This window comes from Narcine bancroftii, unplaced genomic scaffold, assembly GCF_036971445.1.
Source record: "Narcine bancroftii isolate sNarBan1 unplaced genomic scaffold, sNarBan1.hap1 Scaffold_149, whole genome shotgun sequence".
NCBI lineage: Eukaryota > Metazoa > Chordata > Chondrichthyes > Torpediniformes > Narcinidae > Narcine > Narcine bancroftii.
In genome coordinates this window covers 4,004,683-4,028,471 of record NW_027211884.1, presented here as the reverse complement: position 1 = coordinate 4,028,471, position 23,789 = coordinate 4,004,683, and the positions used below count along the sequence as shown (strand labels likewise).

The 23,789-nt window shown below is 40.8% G+C and overlaps 1 protein-coding gene across 2 annotated transcripts in view; it reads right to left on the bottom strand.

Moving 5' to 3' along the window:
• Nucleotides 1-23,547, bottom strand: part of LOC138750441 (microtubule-actin cross-linking factor 1-like) — a 32,755-nt gene extending 9,208 nt beyond the window's left edge. The window contains exons 1-7 of one of the 2 annotated variants that reach the window (XM_069912483.1): nt 23,177-23,547; nt 13,594-13,803; nt 9,404-9,632; nt 8,873-9,189; nt 7,845-8,012; nt 5,096-5,219; nt 3,495-3,590 (exon numbers count right to left, since the gene is read on the bottom strand). In XM_069912483.1, the coding sequence (XP_069768584.1) occupies nt 3,495-3,590; nt 5,096-5,219; nt 7,845-8,012; nt 8,873-9,189; nt 9,404-9,632; nt 13,594-13,803; nt 23,177-23,374 (1,342 nt within the window). In that variant the 5' untranslated portion in view covers nt 23,375-23,547. The remainder of the gene's footprint in view (nt 1-3,494; nt 3,591-5,095; nt 5,220-7,844; nt 8,013-8,872; nt 9,190-9,403; nt 9,633-13,593; nt 13,804-23,176) is intronic. The other variant, XM_069912484.1, reaches the window with a different exon arrangement.
• Nucleotides 23,548-23,789: the final 242 nt, after the last annotated feature.

The following is a 23,789-nucleotide window of genomic DNA, read 5'->3' as shown; positions in this document are numbered from 1 at the left end:
GTTATCTGGATTGAAATCCATCCACCACTTTTCTGCCTAACTCTGCATCCCACCTTCATCATTTTGTAACCTTTAACAGCCTTCATCTCCATCCACAACTCCTCCAAACCAACCTCCGTGACATCCGCAAACTTACTGACCTATCCATCCGCCTCTTCATCCAGGTGACATGAAAATCACAAAGAGCAGGGGTCGCAGAACAGATCCCTGCGGCACCAACCTCCAGGCAGAATACTTTCATTCCACTACGACACTCTGCTTTCTTCCGACATGACAGCTTTTATTTCATGCAGGTAATTTTTCGCTCATCCCATGACTCAGGACTTTCCGAAGGAGTCTCCTGTGACCGACCTTCTCAGACGCCTTGCTAAAATCCTCGTAGACCTCATCTATCACCGTACCCTCATTAATTTCTTTTGTAACCTCCTCCAAAGACTGAGTTAGATTTGTGAGGCCCAAGCTTGCCTTCACAAAGACATGCTGACTATCCTTGAGTAGAGTGTATTTCTCCAGATCTTCATAGATCCCATCCTTAAGAATCCCTTACATTAGTTTACTCACCAATAATGTAAGACTATGTGGGGGGGCTGGTAGTCATGGTGGGGAGCTGGCTGATGGAGGACCTCAGTTTTCTTCAGGCTGACTTCCAGGCCAAACATTTTGGCAGTTTCCGCAAAGCAGGACGTCAAGCGCTGAAGAGCTGGCTCTGAATGGGCAACTAAAGCGGCATCATCTGCAAAGAGTGGTTCACGGACAAGTTTCTCCATCGGGCACACAAAACTCAAAACGGTCAACCAGTTTACCTATCTCGGCTGCACCATTTCATCAGATGCAAGGATCGACAATGAGATAGACAACAGACTCGCCAAGGCAAATAGCGCCTTTGGAAGACTACACAAAAGAGTCTGGAAAAACAACCAACTGAAAAACCTCACAAAGATAAGCGTATACAGAGCCGTTGTCATACCCACACTCCTGTTCGGCTCCGAATCATGGGTCCTCTACCGGCACCACCTACGGCTCCTAGAACGCTTCCACCAGCGTTGTCTCCGCTCCATCCTCAACATCCATTGGAGCGCTCACACCCCTAACGTCGAGGTACTCGAGATGGCAGAGGTCGACAGCATCGAGTCCACGCTGCTGAAGATCCAGCTGCGCTGGATGGGTCACGTCTCCAGAATGGAGGACCATCGCCTTCCCAAGATCGTATTATATGGCGAGCTCTCCACTGGCCACCGTGACAGAGGTGCACCAAAGAAAAGGTACAAGGACTGCCTAAAGAAATCTCTTTGTGCCTGCCACATTGACCACCGCCAGTGGGCTGATAACGCCTCAAACCGTGCATCTTGGCGCCTCACAGTTTGGCGGGCAGCAGCCTCCTTTGAAGAAGACCGCAGAGCCCACCTCACTGACAAAAGGCAAAGGAGGAAAAACCCAACACCCAACCCCAACCAACCAATTTTCCCTTGCAACCGCTGCAATCGTGTCTGCCTGTCCCGCATCGGACTGGTCAGCCACAAACGAGCCTGCAGCTGACGTGGACTTTTTACCCCCTCCATAAATCTTCGTCCGCGAAGCCAAGCCAAAGAAAAGAAGAATGTAAGACTAACCCTAATTCCCAAGATTCTCCCTATTACCTTTTTTAAACAAGGGGACTCTATTTACCATTCTCCAATCCACCCGAGTCGCGCTGCCGTCTATCTCCCTCCTTGCCCACGTGAGTGGTGCTGCTGTCTCACCCCCCCCCCCACTCATCTGGGTCACGCTGCTGCCTCTCCAACCCACCCCCCCACCCCTTCACCAAGGGTCGATATCGACCACTTTGGAGACCCCTAATATGTTATTTAAAGTAACTTAATGTCACTTTATTCGATTCAGCAAAGAGTGGGGCAGGGAGGCAAGGTTAGGGGGGCTTTACTAAAGCTCAGCCTGGAGTGGTAGTTAATCCGCCACAGTTGACATGGCGTTGCAGTCGTGCTCCAATCTTCAAATATGCCTGGATGCAGCAGGCATGGATAATTGCCGATGATTTGCCACAACCCATTTTTTATACACTTGTGGATGCATGAAACTATGCACCAGCTTTGATCTTTTTCAAACTTCGAACATGCGAGGCAGAAGCTTTAATAGTAAGAACCCATTTACTTGTTTCAGATGGTGAAGAGAAGCAACATCCACGTCATTCTGTGCATTTCTAAATGGCACATTGGGGAAGTAGTGAAATCAAATTGCATTAGTGGATGCAATTGCTTTGGATGAGACCTTAAACCACATCCTATATGGTTTTTAAAGAACATACAAGATTCTATCGTACAATAAATTCTGTTCTTTACCCGGCCTCGGGCCTAGTCGGTTCGAGCAGTGAGTCGGAGGAGGCGGAGACCAGAGTTTGGGCAGTGTTCGGAGGTGGAGCGAGTTGAGAGTGACAGGTTTAATTGGTCAAGGCCGATAAAAGGAGGGAAACGCAAAGGAGAGGCCAGCGAGGAGTGGCCCAGTGAGTAGTGGCCTGGTGAAAGAGTGGGGTTTCGAGGCTTTGGCTCGAGAGGGTTCAGCGAGTAGAGGCTGAGGTCGAGTGTATCTAGATTAAGGTAAGACTATATTTTTTTTGTTATTTTCTCTTTCTAAGGTGAGGGGGAAGAGAGAAGGGTTGAGTGTGAGAGCAGTTTGCTCTTTTCAGTGTCAGATGTGAAAGGTCCTGGAGTCTTCGACCTCCTGGACATCCACGATTGCACTAGGTGTACTGAGCTGCAGCATCTCAGGGACCGTGTTAGGGAATTGGAGCTGCAGCTCAATGACCTCGACCTGGTCAGTGAGAGTGAGGCCATCATAGATAGGAGCTATAGCCAGGTGGTCTCAACAGGGCCACAGGAGGAGGATCAGTGGGTTCCAGTTAGGAGAGGGGAAAGGGAAGAGACAGATACAGGAGGGGGCACCTGTGACTGAAGCACTCAACAAATGGTACACCTCCTTGAGGAGCATTCAGGCTGGGGAAGGAATCAGTGGCTGTATCTCTGGCACAAGGTCAACCTCTGTTGCCCAAAAGGGTAGGGAAAGGAAGAGGAGGGTAATAGTTATAGGGGATTCGATGGTCAGGATGACAAATTGTGGATTCTGTGGATACGATTAAGGAAACAGATTGGTGCCAGGGTCTGGGATGTAACTTCCTGTGTCATTTCAGAACAAGTTGGATAGCTGCCTGGATGTGAGGGGATTGGAGGTTTATGGACAGGGAGTGGGTAAGTGGGGCTAGAGGAGCTCACTTAAATCGGTGTGGACTCGAGGGGCCGAGATGTCCTGTATCTGGACTGTAATTGTCTCAGCCAAGATTTATCTTGCAATCAACATCATCTGTTCATTCCTGCATTGCTATTAGGGACCAGTTATGTGTGCAAAATAGCAATGTTTCTCAACTAGGTCAACGACCCTGCTTCATCAATCCAGAAATAAAACATTTCCAAAATCGCAGTGGTGAGAAGTGCCAGGTAAAAGTAAACCTTCAAGATCTTCCACTTGGACATTTGTCCGTTCCAACGTCCTCTTCTGCTCTGATGTTTCCTGACGCAAACGCTGGAATCTCTGTTCGATGGTAGCTAAAATGAACACAAGGTTCTGTTACACATACATTTAAAAATGTCTTCAAAGATTTACCATTTTTCCGGTGTTTTCTTCCCAACAAACACATTTTTTTGGTTTGGAGAGAGAACTGTGGGTTTAGTAATATTTAAAGCAATGCAGAACAGAAGATGACGAGAGAAAAGGTGAGCAAGGAATGAAAAAAGTTTGGAGGGAATCAGCATGAAATAGCAGACAAGTGAAATGAAGAACAGTGAAAAGGAAGGGACATTTGCAAAAGAAAATGGAGAGAGAAAGAGAGGGACAGTTGTGCAACTCTGTTGAAAACATGTTGACTTCAAGGCCTTTTACTCATCGAGAGGAGCAGGTGAAGTGGGGGGGAGCTGGGGCCGGGGAGGAGCAGGAACAACAAAGAATACCCTGCTGAATAGAGAAGACTCTGAGAGCAGCTGCAACCGTTCTCACCAGAACTGTATCCCGCCCTTCAGGTGCTCAGATGCATGGATCTTCAGTGCCCTCCCAGCACAGCATGAGAAATCCCCTCTCATTGGGGGGTCTTTGAGACATCACAGCCCTAAACACTTCCTTGGCTGCATGTTTGCCAGATGTTCACACTTGGTAAATGGCCGCTGCTTAACCTTCTACCATTTCTACATACCCTCTATTTCTATTAATAACTGATCAACAAGACAAACGGAAAATATAGAATTTCTGAGGTTTAGGAAAGGAAACAAAAATGTATAAAAATAAATGAGCTGATAGAGCATCTGGAAAAAAGAAAAGCAACATTAACATTTCGATGGAGCTCGTGACTTCACCGCCTTGCTGGCATATTTTAACATATGTTTCCTATTTCCAGTCTTGTTTCTATGATTGGAAGTTGTCTGGTTTCCAATCATTCAATCTTCTCTTTAATTGATGAGCCACGGACAAGTATGCATGACTGGAGCCTGGCTGCTTTATTAAATAATCGCAGAGCATCACTTTCAACGAATTCACTGCAAGAATTCCCATTTGCCGCCATTTTCATTTCCAACGCTCCAAATATGGTTCTCAATTCAGTACCTTTAATGCAACAATTTTATAAGACCCAACACTTCTAAGATGCACCACTCGAGCAGAAATTTCATTCAATAAACACACATTTTGCAATACTATTGCGATTCTGGCCTACGAGTCTGAATCACTGACCACAATTCAGTGGAGAAAGTTCGATTGAACTTTCTTAAATACTGCATTTTATTCAAACATTGAAGTGTGCACAGTTCTTTAGTAAATGGTCATTTTCAGAGCTGTTTATGAAATGATAGCCTATTTATGACGTGCTAGGTAAAGATGATTCAACATTTGAAATCCAATCAATTGCAAGAAATATTTTAGAATGGTTCAAAGAGGTTGGTGGGTCCCCACTGGTAATTTGCACAATTTGAAAATGTCTAATTTACCAGCTGGAAGCATCACTTGTATTTGTTGGAATTAGAGAACCACCTTTTGATCTAAACATCAAATGTTGAAATGGTACCTGTGGTCTTTCGAAGCTGGACTATATTTGGAACAACGTCATTGCTCAAATTCAGCAGGCACTTTGCTGCCTCCTGTAACTTTTCGACACCATCTTCATGTTCAGAAATTTCTCCCTGAAGAACCTGTGATTTCAAAATGACACAATGACTCATTCACAATAAAATTAATATTTATTTCTGTATATCTTAGATTTGCCGATGCCTTGGTTAATTTCGATATTGTCTTTGGGTCAAGGAGATAAACAGCCTGTGAAGGCGATTCTATAAATTATCATAAATACCAACAACTCTCTGGCCTGCTTTGGGGTGAGGAGGCGAACATTTTCAAGGACCCAATAACCACAGGATATTGGAATTTTCTCAAACAACCAGATCAAACTTTCTATTGATCATTACTCATTAATGCTTCGAGGTATTTAATACGCCTGATGTTTGAGCATTTTCTGATGCTGTTGAGCTCATCATCTTTATCTTGTCTACATCTCTTGACCGGCCCTGAAGTCCCCTTGCAAACCATCAAGGTCACAAGAAAATATTTAAAAATGTTCTGATGCTTAGATTTACATCAGCATTGATAAAATAATGCTGAAGAACTCATTTGGCTTTTCACCACTAATGGACATAGATTTGGCTGCAGAGGGTTATTCTGCATTATCGTTTTTCTGCCTGTCTACTTTTACTCCAGATGACCCCTCTCCCCAATCCATCATCCTTCAAAGGTAAATATGTGTTCTCCCTCAGCAATCCGACCCGTTTGCAACTCCTATTCTCTCGAGCACTTAATGGCCCACAGCTTTTCTCCATGACCATCAATCCCAGGCCATTATTGCAATAAATGGTCCGATTTTTCTCTGACTGCAAGACCAGAAATGCCCTCCACCTCAATAAAGCAAAACTTTCTGATTTGTCTTTCTGATGCAAATTCCAATTCCTCAAACATCAACTCCAGTCAACATGATGCCATTAGTTTCGTTAATGATAGAAAAGGATAGGTCTGGGACTCGGGTTGAGATTTTAAATTGGAGAAAGGCCAATTTGAGGAAATTAGAAAGGAATGAGAAGGTGTTGACCTGGAAAAGTATGTGCGGGGTGAGTGGAAGACCTACAAAGGTGAAATTTGGAGAGTACAGACTTTGCATGTTCCTGTCAAGATTAGCAGGCTTAGGAATCTGGTTTGGAAGAAGAGAGGTGTGCAGCAGGTATAGACATCACAGAGCAAATGAGGTGCTTGAAGAGTATAGAAAATGCAAGAAAAAACCTCAAGAAAAAAACCAGGAAGGCTATGTGGATGATAATGGGGTAAATTGGATGAGTAAGCTTGCAGGTGTTGTGGACACTAAAGAAGGTTTTCAAAGCTTGAAGAGGGATCAGGACCAGCTGGAAACATGGGCTGACAAATGGAATTTAATGCAGATGAGTGTGAGGTGTTGCATTTTGGAAGGACAAGCCAAGAAAGGACATACATGGTAACCAGTCGGGCAGTGAGGAGTACGATAGAACAGAGGGATCTGGGAATACAGATACCTCATTCTCTGAAAATGGTGTCACATGTGGATAGGGTTGCAAAGAGAACTTTTGGCACATTGACCTTGATCAATCAAAGGATAAAGTATAATTTTCATTGGTGAGACACAATTTGGATTATTGTGTGCAGTTTGGATCACCTAACTGCAGGAAGGATGGCAATTGTGCAGAGATTGACTTGGATGTGGCCTGGACGTCAGGAGCAGAGTTGTAGGAAAAGGTTAAACAGGTTATGATTTTATTCCCTGGAGTGTAGAATGAGGGAAGAATTGAGAGAGAGATTTAAAATGATGTGGAGGACAGAGTAAATATAGGTAGGCTTGTTCCACTGAGAGCAAGTGAAATACAAACCAGAGGACATGGGATAAGGGTGAAGGGGATAAATTTAGGGGGAACATGAGGGAGAACGTCTTCACACAGAGTGAAGAGGTGGGAGAGTGGAACAAGCTGTCCGTTGAAGTGGTGACTGTGGGCTCAATTTTTAATTTGAAAAGAATTTGGACTGGTACATGGATGGGAGAGGTATGGAGGGCTATGGACTAGGTGCGTCAGAGGGCCTCGGCAGAAAAAGGGTTCGGAACAGACAAGAAGGGCCAAAGGGGCCTGTTTCTGTTCTGTAATATTGTAAGGTTCTATGGTTCGAATACTTCTTTGGAATAAATCAATCTCTGCCACTTTGCAAACAAATCTTACCTCCAAATGTGCTCCAAATCACCACTTTCCTCCCACCCCCCTTCACCTGTTCCTGAAACCCCCATCTATGGAGTTATCGTCTCTGCACCTGATGATCCCATTAATGATTTGCTGAGATTTTTTGCTCTGCTGTTATAATCTTGGAGGTCGTCCAAAATTCTGCCACCATTTCCTTAGTCACCAGGCCCCCATTAAACATGGATAAGGTCTGAGGAAACCCATACTGAAAATAGACACACAATGAGAGCAGAACTGTTTGGCTTCTTTGTTACAGTTTCCAATCTCGCCCCCACCATCTGGAAGCAAATTGGCTGTTGGATCTTCATCAGGCTCCCATTAAAACCTGATCAAGTTGGAATGAATGGAGCTCAACTTCCTATTTCAGGTGCCAAACTTACAACCTCCCATGTGGCCTTAACCACTGTTATTGGATGTGCACATTATCATTATTTCAAAGCATTCATCATTCTACTCGTAAATTAGAATAAGCAACATTACACAGTGATTTATGAAATAACAACTTTAATTTACCATGATATTTTCAAGTTCTTGCTGCAAGATTTCTGGATTAGGGATGGCCTCCAGCTGAACCATTCGTCTTTCTCTTTCTACTCTCTCTAGCCACAAACGCAGCTCATCTGCCTTCTCTTGCCATTGTTCAAATACCTTGGTGCTAAGACGGATTCCAAGTCCAATGCACTATAGAGTGAAAGAAATGAATGAGTATGTGGATTTTTAAAATGTACGATTTTGTGATGCGATCAAATATCGAGTGTCCAATCGATCCAAAATGGGTCAAGCGATACATTACTGGTCCATTACTTATGCCAACTATCATTTTTTTGTTCCCTGCATCAAGTTTTTTGAGGGTCACAGACAAAAAGGCAATGTTCACTCCTCACCAAAGGTGAAATGCCTGTTACCCTGCCGTACTGTTCCATTTTCTTGTTATGTCAATAAATCTTTTAATTAATATTTTGAGTTTGCTTTCAAAATAAACTGATGGTCAGGAATATATCAGAAGCATTGAAAACCTTCACAAATTTAGTGTGTCAGTGAAGATTAGACAGAAATTCTTTTGGGGCTGGGCTTGTTCCAGCCGAACACTCTGCATTTCTGTTATGCCATTCAAGCCTAACCCTTGGGTTTAGGACATACTGAGCCAGCGAGGTGACCTTTGTGGATTGGACACATTACACCGTGTTCAGTGACAAATGCACGTGGGAGGCCAGTCTGGAAAATCTTCACCAATTATGATCTGTTCGACATTTGATTTTATTAAAAGGAAATGAGTTCATGACTTATTTTCTGCAGTGGTCTCTGTCCAACTCGAGTGAGTTTGGCCACCAAGAGAGCTCCACAATACTGGAAAGATTTGATCATTGTTCCTGTTCTTCATGGGTATTATTAATCACAGCCGCAAACCTTTTCCAGAGCCACTCTTATAAGACTAAAACTTACACAAGTTGCTCAGTCTATCAAAATGCTCTCATGTTACTGATCTAAAGTAAAATTGGAGTTTAAATGCTATTAGTCAAAAAAAAGGAGATATGTCATACTTCTGATCGAAGTGCGTTGAAGCGAGCATCGGCGCTTTCAACCGTCTCCTCCACACGTTGGCTTATGGCATCAGGATCAATTGGGATCTTGTAGCTTTCAATTGCATTCCTGATTTCAAAGAGAAAGGCAGCATCGAAGAGACTTTTCCAAGATCGTCTGAGGTATCTTAGATCCCCTTTGAGAAACTGAAGATCATTGAAGAGGAATTTCTGCTTCTTAAGTTTGAATGTCAATGACGTGGAGTCAAATTCCTCAGCTTTTATTTTTCGTAGTTCCTTTTCTGAATGAATCATTAATGTTTCAAATTCATCATGATCTGTTTAAAGGAATATAATGGTGAAATAATCAAAATGATCAAATAATACCAGATTATATAGACTTTGACACATTGACAGGATCCTGTAATAATTACAAGTTGGGGTTATTCCAAACCACATGTAGCTTTCAGTTGTCTTACTTAGAATTCTTTTTAACTCTCAGTAAATAGTATTTTATAGTAATCTGGAAAATAAATGAATACTTTCCCTCACCTTTTCGGAACTTCTGCAGTTCTAGATGCAGATCCTCAATCACGTTTAATTGAGAATCTGCACTTGATAAAGCGGATTCGTACTCCTCCATCAAGACATTCAAGTTCTCCTGCAGTGCAACTTCCTCGTCTCGCAAAGGGTCCTGGACATTTTGTTCCAGGAAAGTCTGAGCTGCCTCTATGGCCAAAACCAACTCTTGCTCTTTCTGGGACAACTTTTGGCGATGTTCCTAGAAAAGAAACAATCCTAGGTTCATTTTTATTGCTCCAAGTTGTTTGCTTGTGTCAAAGGATGAATCCTGCTGAGATGGAGTAGAATATATTCCATATTTAATTTGACTGACAAGAAAATAAATCCTCTCCTTCAGTATTTGTACACAGTCCCTTCCCTGTCAAACAGACTTACTTTTATTTAAACTTAAGCACATTAAACTTTTGTCATTTGAATGATCTCATCCTTAACTTTCAATTCAGGGATTTAATATTCTTTCATGATGTGTAAAAGAGAACACGTGAAATCTAACGAGAGGTGACTGTGATCTAGTCAGGAGAATGTGAACTAGTTTGTAACTGTGTAAGAATGCACCCTTCTCACTGAAGTAACTGTGGGGTGGATGTCTATGTATATGAGTGTGTCAACATTTTTAAGAGATGGTGGATCTTCTTGTCTTTTTTCTTCACTGGTATCACTGTTTCCTTCACGCCAGACTTGCACATCTTCGCCCAGTGGTTTGCTATGCCGTAGGCTCCACATTCAGAACCGTATGCGGGGCAATCATTTTGGTCACGGAGGGGTGTTGTCCGCTGCCCTTCCTACAGGTCCTGGGGGTGGCACTTTTCTGATTGTATTTTTTATAGCATCAACCCTTCCTTCTCTTTGCTGTGGGTGGGTCTGCATTGATAGGGATTTCATTTGCGTCCTCGTGGCTTTGAAGACTCTGGCTGTGTCAGAGTCTTTGGCCAATTTCAAGCTATCCTTCCCTAGAAGAGACTTTTGCACTTCAGGATGGGCATATTAGTGGATCAGCTAATCTTTCCTCTATATCCTTCCATCTGCATTTTGCAGCATTAATTTTTGGTGTAGTAAGGAAGTTAGTAACAGTCTCATCAGTCTCTTACACAAAACCTTGAAATTCATTGCATTCAAGTCTAGGATTAGAGCTGAGTTCAAGGTGAGAAACAACCTTTGCAAATATCTGCTCTGGATCATTTTTCTCCACCCCGTAAGCTCTCAGCTATTAAATAAGTCACGGTCTGGCTCCCCTGTCCAGACATGTATAGAACTAACCTTCTCCTCGCTGTTGCATTTTTAAAATAGCTTTTCACTGCTAAATTGTACATCTGCTGAAACGTTTTCAACGATTCAACCATGTCTTCAGCCTCCCGTCCATCACTGGGTGAACTGCTGTTGCACCGGCCATTCATTTCCAGGTGTACTTTTTCTCTTCTTCCCCTTCAGATTTCAGTCACTTCCAATCCATTTTATAGTTTTATTCTTGTTCTCTCAGACCGACCACTGCCAACATGTTCTGTCTCCGTGTTACCTGGGAGGATTCTTAAATAACTTCAAGATGCAAGATTCAAATAACAGAAGGGAGTTTACTTACTGATGCCTTCCACCATCTCAGGAAACTGTTCACACTCATACTCATGTATAGGTGCCCCCCAGTAGTGCACGACGGTTACCACAATGAGAAGGGTGTATTCCTAGGAAGTTACAAAAGAGTTCACATGATCCTGACGAGATAACACACCCGTCTCACTGTCGTAAATGTCGTGCACCAATGTGGGGTGCATGTCTATGTGAGTATGAACATTTCCTGGCATGGTGGAAGGCATCAATAAGTAAAATCTCTTCTGCTATTTGAATCTTGCATCTCTAAGTTATTTAAGAAGCCTCTCACACAGAGACATAACAGTGACTTTATTGTATTTATCTTTACCATTTTGTTCAACATCCTTTGGACTTGACAAGACTTTATTCAAGTCGCCTTATTCCAAAACAAACCAGGCTGTCAAGCACACACAGGGCAATAATTTGCATACATGTTAAGCAATGCTTTACGAAAAGAAGATAACATCAATTGGTAAATGTTTAAAGATCATTGCTCTTTTTTAACGATGAAAATCTGACTTGAGCACTGCATATTAAGGAATGACAAACATGAAAATCTATCCCCATTTTAGTGAAAACATTCTGGGTAATTATCATTTTCACATTAGTGCTTCAAGATGCAGGTGTCCCTGCCAGGGCCCAAACTGAACGAACGGCAATATCTTTCCCAGTTAGAAGGGAGAGGAGTGTGGAGGGGAATCAGCAGGTAGTAATGTTCCTACGGACCTAATGCACGTCCCTCTCCATGTCAGAAGGCTCCTCTTTGGACATATTCTTGGAGTCGAGTAGATGTCGTTCACTCCGTTGATAGAATACAGGACTACCTCAGTGGAGAGAATGAATGGAGGGCTAATCAAGCCAACTGCTTTGCTCTGCTGTTGAGGTCCTTGGGCCCTTTGGGAATTGTGCTTATCCAGTCAAGTGCGGAGCAAAGGTTCGCCACCTACTGCTTGACAGGTAGCCTCTGATCTGTTTTAGTTATCACAGTACTCAAAGTGGCTGGTCCATGTTAGGACCACAGTGAGAAGGAGACCTGGAGTCATGTGACAAAACCCAATTGAAGTACCATTATGCAGGTTATTGGTGAACAATGCCACTTTATGTCACAGTGTGTGCGACACACTTTCCATCAGGCAGCTGATTAAATAAAGTATGGCTTTGTCCTGCTTTTGGTAGATGGACCAGATACCTGAAGAATTTGCCACTTTGTCAGAAGGATGTCAGTGGATCAACTGTGACAAGAGGTGCAAAAAAATCTAGACTGAACTTCTCCAGTACTTCGAATGTGATGGAGTCTGGTCCTATTTGTCTGCTGCACTTGGTGTTCCTAAGTAAATCAAATAGGGTGAAAGTGATTTCTGTGATGGTGTCGGAAGAACCTGATGGAACATGCTAGAAAGTGTCTTAACCCCAACATTGTTATTCAGAAGCTGAGGCCTACCACCACTGAGAATGAGGAGACCCTTGGTCCCTCTTTTCCTGTTTACTGTTCATGACCCAGCCGGAAGGACGACAGAGCTCAAATTTCATCAGCGGTTAATTCTGTCTTTGGAATGTTATTTTTTTTTCTGCATTGCCTGCCCACTGTCCAGTGTTGTAAGATTATCAGTCTGGCACCTCATGTGCATCTGCATTCCCTATTAAACCATGGTGATGACTTGTCTTGGTTGTAATGGGAGAACTAACGATGGTAAGTAACACTTTCCTGCTGCAAATGTTAAAGGCCCATCGTACCTTTTGGCCACTGTGATTCCAGCTGTCAATTTATTCTGAATCTATCCCATTTAGCACAATGGTGCTACCACACATCAGAATTGAGGGAGCCCCTGGAGAAAGATGGGATGAATCTTTCTGCTCCTGCTGTCACCAACAGTTGCCTCAACAACAGGAAAATTGTGGTAGTGAGGGGGTGTAGCCTTACTCACTCTCTTTTCCAAACCAATCCCTAGATCTGCACAAGGATCTGGCCTGGTTGAGTGGACGAACAGTGACGTTGCTACGCCAGAATTCATTCCGGTGGTGTATGCTTCCTCAACCCTTTTTGGTTGTGAATAGCTTGCATGGCCCATTCAATGGGTTATAAAGAGTTAATCACATGAGTGGGTGCTGGAGTTATCAAAATAGGGGAGGAGGTTCTTCCCTTTACAACATCAAGATCCACATTATCTGAGAATACAGCATTACTGAGGTGAAGAGTTTTTGTTAAGAAGCTGCCATGGTGAGATTGTTAGTGAAGGGCCTCTGTGACCATCGTCAATCACTGCCCCTTCACTAGTGAGTTAATCATATTCCCGTCATCTCTCATCACTTGCGTGACTGGGCCAGAGCAAAGAACAGTAAGTAGGACTGAGTTAGAAAGAGGATCTGCTAGATCTTTGAATAGGATTGGGAGAAGATCGTCAAAATTCAATTCAACATTATTTGGAAATTGTGTTACTCATTATTTAAGTGAAATTTAGTCAGTCGCCTTTCATCAAATCTGTACTGATCAGAGGTTCTGATGAAAAGTCCAATCCAAAATATTTTTACAATTGTTCGAATATACACTTATCCAAAACACCTGGAAGTGTTCATACCTTCAGGCCTTGCTGGTGGTCACTCAGTCTTTCGCCCATCTCAGCAAATGACCCCATCGCATCGTCCTCTTCCTCCATCTGGAAACCATCACCTAATGCGTAGAATTCGTCTTCGGTGATATGAACTCCATAGTGACCCTCGACTGCCAACCATTTCAGAAGATCACCTACTGTCTTCTTATGTTTTTGTAGGTGATCTTCTGTTGTTTCCTACAAATTGCAAAATCCTGTTAGTTTGAAGACGTGTTGTACTTTCCTGGCAGCAATTCCATATTCCCTCATCTATTTGCAAACCCTTGGGATTGAGGAGGATGTGAAACCACTTGAGTGGAAGATGCCTGTTTATAAACAGGGGCCATTCCACACCATTTCATCGGAATATGCACATGGGCAACACGTGGTCTTGCCCAGTCTTGGATCAATACGAAAAGGATGGAAAATACTAAAGACCAGCCTCCTATACACACACACGGGCATCGACGGAATTCCGCTTCATCATTTCCCTGCTCATGTCTCCCTAACACTGCCTTCATTTCTCGGGCCCCTTCGTCTAATCCCTCCCCTTTCATTTCAAAGGCCTTCTCTGCGTCTAAAGCAACTGCTACTGTTGGCGCTTTACTCCCTTCTACTGCATGAATTAAGTTAATAAATTTACAAATATTGTCTGTTGTGCATCTTTTTTTAATAAATCCAGTTTGGTCTAGATTTACCATTTTAGGTACATAATCTGCTAATCTGTTTGCTAATAGTTTAGCTATTATCTTATAATCTGTGTTAAGTAATGATATTGGTCTATATGAAGCTGGTGCGAGTGGATCTTTCCCTGCCTTTGGTATTACTGTAATTATTGCTGTTTTACATGAATCTGGTAAGCTTTGTGTTTTGTCAATCTGGTTGATTACTTCCAGGAGGGGAGGAATTAATAAATCTTTAAATGTTTTATAGAATTCTATTGGGAATTCATCCTCTCCTGGTGTTTTATTATTTGGTAGTTTTTTTTTATTATCTCTTGTATTTCTACTATTTCAAATGGTTCTGTTAATTTATTTTATTCCTCTATTTGTGATTTTGGTAGTTCAATTTTAGTTAAAAATTCATCTATTTTGCCTTCTTTCCCTTCGTTTTTAGTTTGGTATAATTGTTCATAGAATTCTCTAAAGTTTTCATTGATCTCCGTTGGATTATATGTGATTTGTTTGTCTTTTTTCCTTGATGCCAATACCATTTTCTTAGCTTGTTCTGTCTTAAGCTGCTATGCTAGAATTTTGTGCGTTTTTTCCCTTAGTTCATAATATTTCTCTTTTGTCTTCATTATATTCTTCTCCACCTTATATGTTTGTAGTGTTTCATATTTTATTTTTTGATCTGCCAATTCTCTTCTTTTAGTTGTATCTTCCTTCATTGCTAATTCTTTTTCTATATTTACTATTTCCCTTTCCAACTGCTCTGTTTCCTGATTATAGTCCTTCTTCATCTTGGTTACATAACTTATTATTTGCCCTCTAATGAACGCTTTCATTGCATCCCATAGTATAAACTTATCTTTCACTGATTCCGTATTTATTTCAAAGTACATTTTAATTTGTCTTTCAATGAATTCTCTAAAATCCTGCTTTTTAAGTAGCATGGAGTTTAATTTCCATCTATACATTCTTGGAGGGATGTCCTCTAACTCTGTTGTCAATATCAAGGGTGAATGGTCCGATAATATTCTAGCTTTATATTCTGTTTTTCTTACTCTATCTTGCATACGAGCTGATAACAGAAATAGGTCTATTCTTGAGTATGTTTTAAGTCTACCCGAATAATATGAATATTCCTTTTCCTTTGGGTGTTGTTTCCTCCATATATCCAAAAGTTGCATTTCTTGCATCGATTTAATTATAAATTTGGTTACTTTGTTCTTTCTGTTAATTTTTTTCCCAGTTTTATCCATATTTGAATCCAAATTAAGGTTGAAATTCCCTCCTATTAATATGTTCCCTTGCGTATCTGCTATCTTCAAAAAAATATCTTGCATAAACTTTTGATCTTCTTCGTTAGGTGAATATACATTGAGTAGATACCAAAACTCCAAATATATCTGACATTTTATCATTACATATCTCCCTGCTGGATCTATTATTTCCTCTTCTATTTTAATTGGTACATTTTTACTGATTAATATAGCTACTCCTCTTGCTTTTGAATTATACGACGCTGCTGTTACATGTCCTACCCAATCTCTCTTTAATTTCTTGTGCTCCAATTCAGTTAAATGTGTTTCTTGCACAAATGTTATATCAATTTTTTCTTTTTTCAGTAAATTTAGCAGTTTCTTCCTTTTGATTTGGTTATGTATTCCGTTAATATTTAAAGTCATATAGTTCAACGTAGCCATTTCAAACTTTGTTTATCTTCCCTTTCCGTTTCTCCATCATCACCTTTCCTTCTTATCCATTTCTGTTTTCTTGTTTTGAACACTTTATAAGACAACATTTCTAAAACATCAAACATTTTCCTTATTCTCCTATTTAAAACTTCTTTAACCCCATTCTCCCCTCCCCCTCCTGAGTTGCCCTTTATCTCTTGTTGGGCAAACACATCTCCCGTCTCCATTTGGATTTGCGAATTCACTCGCAAATGTCAACTGATTTTGCAGTGACCGTAACTCATCCCCAACCAGCCCCCCCGGAAAAGATTTCAATTTTCATATGTAACAAAGGTCACTCTTTTAATTCCCTCCTTATTCCCTCTATTCCCTTTCATTCCCTTATTAATTCTTATCTATACTCTATATATTTTCCTCTAAATACGTATACATTCATGTATACACACGCATACATACACATCTACATATATATATATATATATATTAAATATATATTAATATATATATATATAAAATATATATATATATTATATATATATATATATAATATATACATACATATACCCATATACACACATACATATAGTTCGTGGTCATTTTTACTCTCATTACATGTCTTCATCTCTCTGCTTGTTTTGTAGTTGTTCTGCAAATTTTCGTGCTTCCTCTGGATCCGAGAATAGTCTGTTTTGTTGCCCTGGAATAACTATTTTAAGTACCGCTGGGTACTTTAACATAAATTTATATCCTTTTTTCCATAAGATCGTTTTTGCTGTATTGAACTCCTTCCTCTTCTTCAGGAGATCAAAACTTATGTCTGGATAGAAAAAAAATTTTTGACCTTTGTATTCCAGTGGCTTTTTGTCTTCTCTTATTTTCTTCATTGCTTTCTCCAATATATTTTCTCTTGTATATCTTAAAAATTTTACTAAAATGGATCTTGGTTTTTGCTGCGGTTGTGGTTTCGGGGCTAATGTTCTATGTGCCCTCTCTATTTCCATTTCTTCCTGTAATTCTGGTCTTCCTAGGACCCTGGGGATCCAATCTTTTATAAATTCTCTCATATTCTTGCCTTCTTCATCTTCCTTAAGGCCCACAATCTTTATATTATTTCTTCTAATGTAGTTTTCCATTATATCTGTCTTCTGAGCTTACAGCTCATGTGCCTCTTTAACTTTTTTATTAGATTCTTCTAATTTCTCTTTTGTCCTCTACTTCCATTTCTACGATTATTTCTCGTTCTTCCACATTCTCCACTCTTTTTCCTATCTCTGATATGACCATTTCTATTTTATTCATTTTTTCTTCTGCATTCTTAATTCTTCTTTTTATCTCATTAAATTCTTGTAATTGCCATTCTTTCACTGATTCCATATATTCTTTGAAAAAAGATACATCCATTGTCTTGCCTTTCTCTTCTTCTTCCACTTGTTTCTGTTCTTCTTCTTCTGGATTGACCATCTGTTGTTTCCTTCTTTTCTTTTTACCTTCTTCTTTCTTGTTGTCGTTATTGTCTCTGTTCTGCACCAGCTGCTGTGCTGCAGGTGTCTCTCTCAGCTGTGGAGATCGACTCCGCAGCTGTTTCCCCCTCCCGTCAGTGTGTTTTTTTTCTTGCGCAGTTGCGCACTTTTACTCGGCTCTGCGAGCCATTTTTGTAGTCCCGAGCCCGGGACTTCCACTGACCTGAGGGAGTGGGCTTCTCTCTCCGCGGCGGGCCTCCTCGGACAGGTAAGGCCTTCACCTTCTTCTTCCGACGTTCTTTCTTCTTCTCTTCTTCCCGTTGTTTTCGACTTTTCTCTCTTCGCTGCCATTTTCTTCTCACCTTTATTTTTACTTTGTTTTAAATTTTAATCTTGTACCTTTGTGTTTTGTGCGTTTTTTTTAAACTTTTCCGGAGAGGGCTGGAATTCCCTGACCGGCCACTACTCCATCACGTGACTCCCCCAACTGGATCATCTTCAGCTGTCATCATTTTCTTAGTCACAGACCTAGTTACCGCACATGCAGGATATATCTCACCATCCTCTCTAACCACATCCTTACTAGGCCAATTTGTCAATCTTAAAACTGACCCAACTTTATTCTCTGACAAATCATTCCCCAGCAAAAACGAGACACCTTGCATGGGTAACTCCTACTACAACAGTTCCTTTGACTAATTCTGAATTTAGCACAACCTTGTGAAGCAATATTGACCCTACCTCATCTCCAACACCTTTAATCAAAGTTGTCTCCTCTGTGTCTGTCCTTTGATCCACAGTTAAAACGGTTTCTAACAACAATGACTGAGCAGCCTCAGTATCTCTAAGAATGTTAACTGGAACCTGTGGTTCTCCCTCCTTTATTAAGACAAAGCCCTCTGACACAAAAGGCTTGAAAACATCCATGACCTACTGATCAGGTTATGCACCTCTGCTCTCCTTAAATTCCACTGTTTCTGTATACATGGTTCTGGTTAAACCTGTTTTTACCTTTTCTGTTTCAAGACTAGACAATTCACAGTCACATGACCTGCTTTCTTACACAAATTGCATATAAATACAGAAGTTCTGTCCTTTCCTACCTTTCCTTCATCTTTTTTCTGAACATTTTCTCCAGACTTTATTTCAGCCCTACTATCCTGCTCCATCCTAACCTTATGAACAGGTTTATTAATCTGGTCCACATGAGCTCTCTGAAAATGCCTATTATTCTGGAATGTCCTTTTGTGAGTCTTCCTCAACAAATTTTCCTTCACATGTAATATTTCACTATTATAATCCTCTACGTTTGTACTTTTCTCATCCAATGTTTAATTTCAACAATTTTCAATGCCTCAGAAATAGCCATCAGTTCCTACTTTCTCACCTTCTGCAGTTCTGCAGGTGATGGTTGTAACAAAAATGTATCAACATCCATTGCTGCAGTTTTTCCAGACACAAGCTTTCTGTTAGCTTGTAAAAATAGCCTGCAAAAACAACCCAATCAACTAATAAATCATGAAACTGCAATGTTCAAATCCTAAAGGATGAGCCCCCATAAAATGTTACGGAGTCCAGATGACCCCAAAAACCAGTAGCAATAGATATGCACGACAACACAGGGTTATTTAAACAAAAGTAGTTTAGAATTTTATTTGAACATGAAAACAGAATTGAACTTTAACTTATTACTTAACCTACCTAACCCACTTAATCCGCCCTCAAATACTAAGTGCAGGTGAGTGTAATGTGTATTGAAGATTAGAAAAGTTCTTTGGATCACAGTCCAATCTCACTGGTTGCAGGCAATTCTTGCAACAGTGCTCATACATTAGCATTAACAAAGTTCACCAAGCTTTGGTGTTTAACAGACAAATGGTTACCACTCAGAAGGGCTCTTGCTGGTTTTCAGAGAGAGAGATTCCATTTCCAGAGCATCTGCAACTGATTTCTTCTTAGTTAGTCTTTCTGACAAAACTTGTCCCCTTCAGGGTTTTCCGGATGATCCTTTTTCTTTCAGGTCATCTTTCAGACCATCAGTCTTCTCCTTTGACCAGGCAGCCTTCCAAAGTTTGGCAGATTGTCCCTCTGGAACAGATTTATCTGACTCCTTCTCTCTCACTCCCTCCCTCTCTGAGAGCAAAGCTGTTCTAACTCTGCCTGCTAACGCCACATGCTCTCCTAGGCAAGCTGTATGTGGATACTTTGTTGCTCCTTTGCAAAAAGCAGGATGCAATAAGCCTGCTAAAATTCTGGGTTTTCAAATGTGTGTGTGTGGAAGCTGCTCGAGTAATTCATTCCAAGCTACCTCTAAAACTCTTGTCACACTGCACATTCAGAGATCTGAGAAGAACCCTTGGCCGAGCCAACTTTGCTTGAAAGAAAACAACAATCACTAGCGATCTGTGGTCGTCTCAGCTTCCTTAAGATAGGTTGCAGACACCACCTTATCAATTAGTGCATTGGATCAGGTAGTGCCGGAAATACACAGAGAAGCCGCTGTGTGGAGATTTCACAGAAATACAGTTTAGAAGCAGGAAAGGATCAGATGTTATTGAACAACAATGAAAGGAACTATTAGCATGTGGTCTACAAAGTAACCTTCTTTTTGTATACTTTATTTAAAATCAAATTCAAAATCCACAATAAAATACATCATATTAACATACAAAAATTTCCCCCATATATACCCCCCTCCCACCCCCTCTCTTAGCTCCCTCCCATCCTCTACAACCTCAAACTAAAGAAACAAACCATCATAGTCGGGTTTGATGTCACCAATCAACCATGACATATTTAGACCCATACACTTCACAGAGGGACCCGCACATTAACAAAAATGGTAGACGGATGGCGTAAATTGTAAGTTATCTTTTCCAATGGAATACATGATTGCAAGTCCATGTGCCATCTCTGAATACTTAATTCAATTTCATCTTTCCAGGTTATAGCTTTACATTTTCTCGCTACTGCCAATTCCAACTGAATAAATGCAATTTGAAATGTATCCAATTTCATTTCCAAACTCCATTTTACTTCATATGTCTCAATAAAAATACTAACGGCTCTAATGAAAGCTTAAATTTAAACAACCCCTGCAAAAGTTCCATAATTCCATTCTGAAAGGGTTTCACCTGATCACATAACCATACTGAATGTAAAAAAGACCCTATCTATTCTCCACATTGAAAACACATATCCAAAGAGATAAATCTATACCTCTTCAACTTCTCAGGTGTTAAGTAAAGTTGATGAATAAAATTATAATGAACGAATCTTTATATAACGTTTACTGGCTTAGTCACACTGTCCTCACATAATGTCATCCAATCATCCTGAGAAATTAAAACCGACAGATCCTCCTTCCTTTTACTTCTCACTTTATAAATATCCGACTTAGGCATCTTATTTTGTAATAAAGCATACATTTGTGTAATCAATCCCATTTCCCCTCCTTCAATAATTAAACATTCAAATCTCATCCTTCTAGGTAATCTCAAACTGTGTCCAGAATTATCTAGTAACAAAGTTACTAAGCATGGACCTGATCCATTTTTTCATTCTATCACTGATATGAAACAAAATTTCCAGCTTCATAACAATCTTCGACCAAGATAATACCTTTCTTTTCCCAAATATTCAGGAATACGTGATTTATTTTAATACAAAGCTTATTTTAATACAAAGGGTTTTAGCCGAAATTTTGCCCTCAGCACCAATAGCAACGTTGGTCCGATACCATATTTCCATGAAATGTTTTAACACCGGTAAAGGATAATTTTGGAAAAGTTGAGCATTCCATTTATAAATAAACTGTTGCATTCTTTGTTCATGAAGCTGAGCCATTTGGATTTTAGCCCAACGTAAAGATTCATGTGATCCAACCATTCTATTAATAAACTTGAATTGTGCCGCTTCATAATAATCCTGAAAATGTGGTAATTATAAAACTCCAAGTCAATTTTTGTATAGATACTCTTGCCTATTTACCTTTTCATAATAAAGATCTTCCCAGCACATGGAAATCCTTAAAACCTTTTAGGAATCCCACATGTAATTGATTGACAAAAATACTGAATACGGGGGAAAAAATTCATTTTAAAACACTGTCGTGCTGGACACAACCAAGAAAGACTCAGCCACCACATTGAAAGCCATTAATGACGTTTTTATTCAAATTCAGCCCGCGCCCGCTTAAGGGCAGCCTAAGCTCAGTCACCTCGTGCATTGTGATATCAGAATCGCTGCCCCAGGCGTGCGCTGGGCAGGTGAATTGAGGCAGGGAGAAAACCTTGACAGCGCCATCTTCCCATGGCTGCTCCGCCATGTGGCGTTATACACCATGAGAGACTGTGCCAACACATCGCCCTATTAAAGTTATCGGTAAATCTTTCCACCTATTTAAATCTTATTTAATTTAATGTAATAATGGTCTATAATTCAACTCATATAAATGATTATAATTATCATCTACATTTATCCCGAAATACTTAATTTTATCCAACCACTTAAATGTAACAATATCTCTGCAGTTTGCATAATCCATTCTTGTCAAAAGCATCATTTCACTCTTATCCCAATTAACCTTATATCCTGATAATGCACCACACTGTTCCAACCTTCCAACTCAATAAAAACATTTTACCAAGAACAAGCATGTGGTCTTGAAGGTAAAAATCACAGTTAAAACTTAATGACTATTTTCAAATCCACTGCGTCATGTGAACCATGGCAGTGAACAGAACAAAAGTATCTGGAAAAAGCAAGGCAAAACACCTTTCAGGATTGGCCCAAGGCATTGCAACTGAACACATGGCACAGGGTCAATCCCCAGAGACATTCAGATTTCACACCTATACACTCAAGGCTGAGGTTTCTGACTTGAATTTGATGAAAGGCAAACCACAGATTCTTGGTGCATCTTTACGAAGAACACTCTTGTTTTGATTTCAGCCAGAAAACCAGGACTCCAGTCTCTCATCTCATCTCATTCCAGGGCAGAAACCAAAGGAAAGGGCACATTCTTCTGGGGGTCCTTGGTTAATATTTACTCTTAAATCACCACGGCAGAAACACAGAACATAGAACACTGCAGCATAGTACAGGCTCTTCAGCCCTTGATGTTGTGCCAACCCATATATTCCTTCCTAAAAAAAGCACTAAACTCTCCCTACCCCAAAACAATAAAGAGTATTTAATTCCTGCCTTTGACAGCCAATTGTTCCCAGAAGAAATATTAAAAATAATTATACTTCAAATGTAACAACAGAAAATGTTGGAAATAGTCAGCAGGTTGGTCACCTCCTGACTTGCTGGGAGTTTCCAGCCTTTTCTGTTCTTATTGAAATATCCAGTAATTCCAGTTTTATCATTTACACTTTAAAGCTTGGGGATCCTTTGTGCTGTGAAAGGAAAGAGAATGTTTTTCATTTTAATTTACAAAAATAAGACTATCTGGACCCATTTATTAAGTAGGAATGTATAAATTCCAAGTAGGATTCACTTGTTGAAGACCTTGTTTAAGTTTCAGAATAAATGAAGCACCCAATCTGTAGATGCTTTGGAAAAAGATAAGACAAAGCATAAATGATTTACTAACACTGAATTGGAGATAATTAGCTGCGAAACACCAAGCTCTCCTTCTAGGATGAGTGTCTGATGTTTACGTGAGTAATGAACCTTGTGCACACAGTACAACTTATGTTCATTTCGACATTGCCTCATAGAAGGTTTCACACGTGACCGAGAGTACCTGCTGCGTGTTTTCTTCCCTGCGGTCGACATTGAAGTCTGACGATTCCTCCGCAGCAACTCGGGAATGAAACCACCTGCCTCTGATCTTCTTGCAGCAGTTGCACGTCATTCTTTTCCGAGGAGTGAGGGATCTCCTACTCTGCTCCTCTTCCCCAGCCACTCGTGCCACTCGTAGACAGCACAAGGCATTGCCCATTCTCCTGCAAGTCACACGCGAGGTGTTTCCAGTGACGTGTGATGTAGTAATTCAAATACGTCACCACCGTGAGCCTCACTTGGCCAAAAAGCCCTGGTATTCGGCAAAGACTGTGCCACGCGCTCGCACCACGTTCAACCCTCACAATGAACACGACTGCAGTCTCAGCAACTGGGTTTGCTGGCTGTGTGATGTCATCAATGGTTTCATTGTTACACAATAATACAGAAAGACAAGTGAAACCATGGCAATCTCCCAATATTTACTCTCTCGCTATGATGTCACAATGAGACCCCAACCCCCCCACATTCTCGGAATGAATGTACTCAAGGGGCAGTTTATATTTGAGGGTCTCCCGCCAACCATTGTTGTCGGGGCAGCCAGGTGGACTCCTCTTGTCATTGCCCCTCCCTCC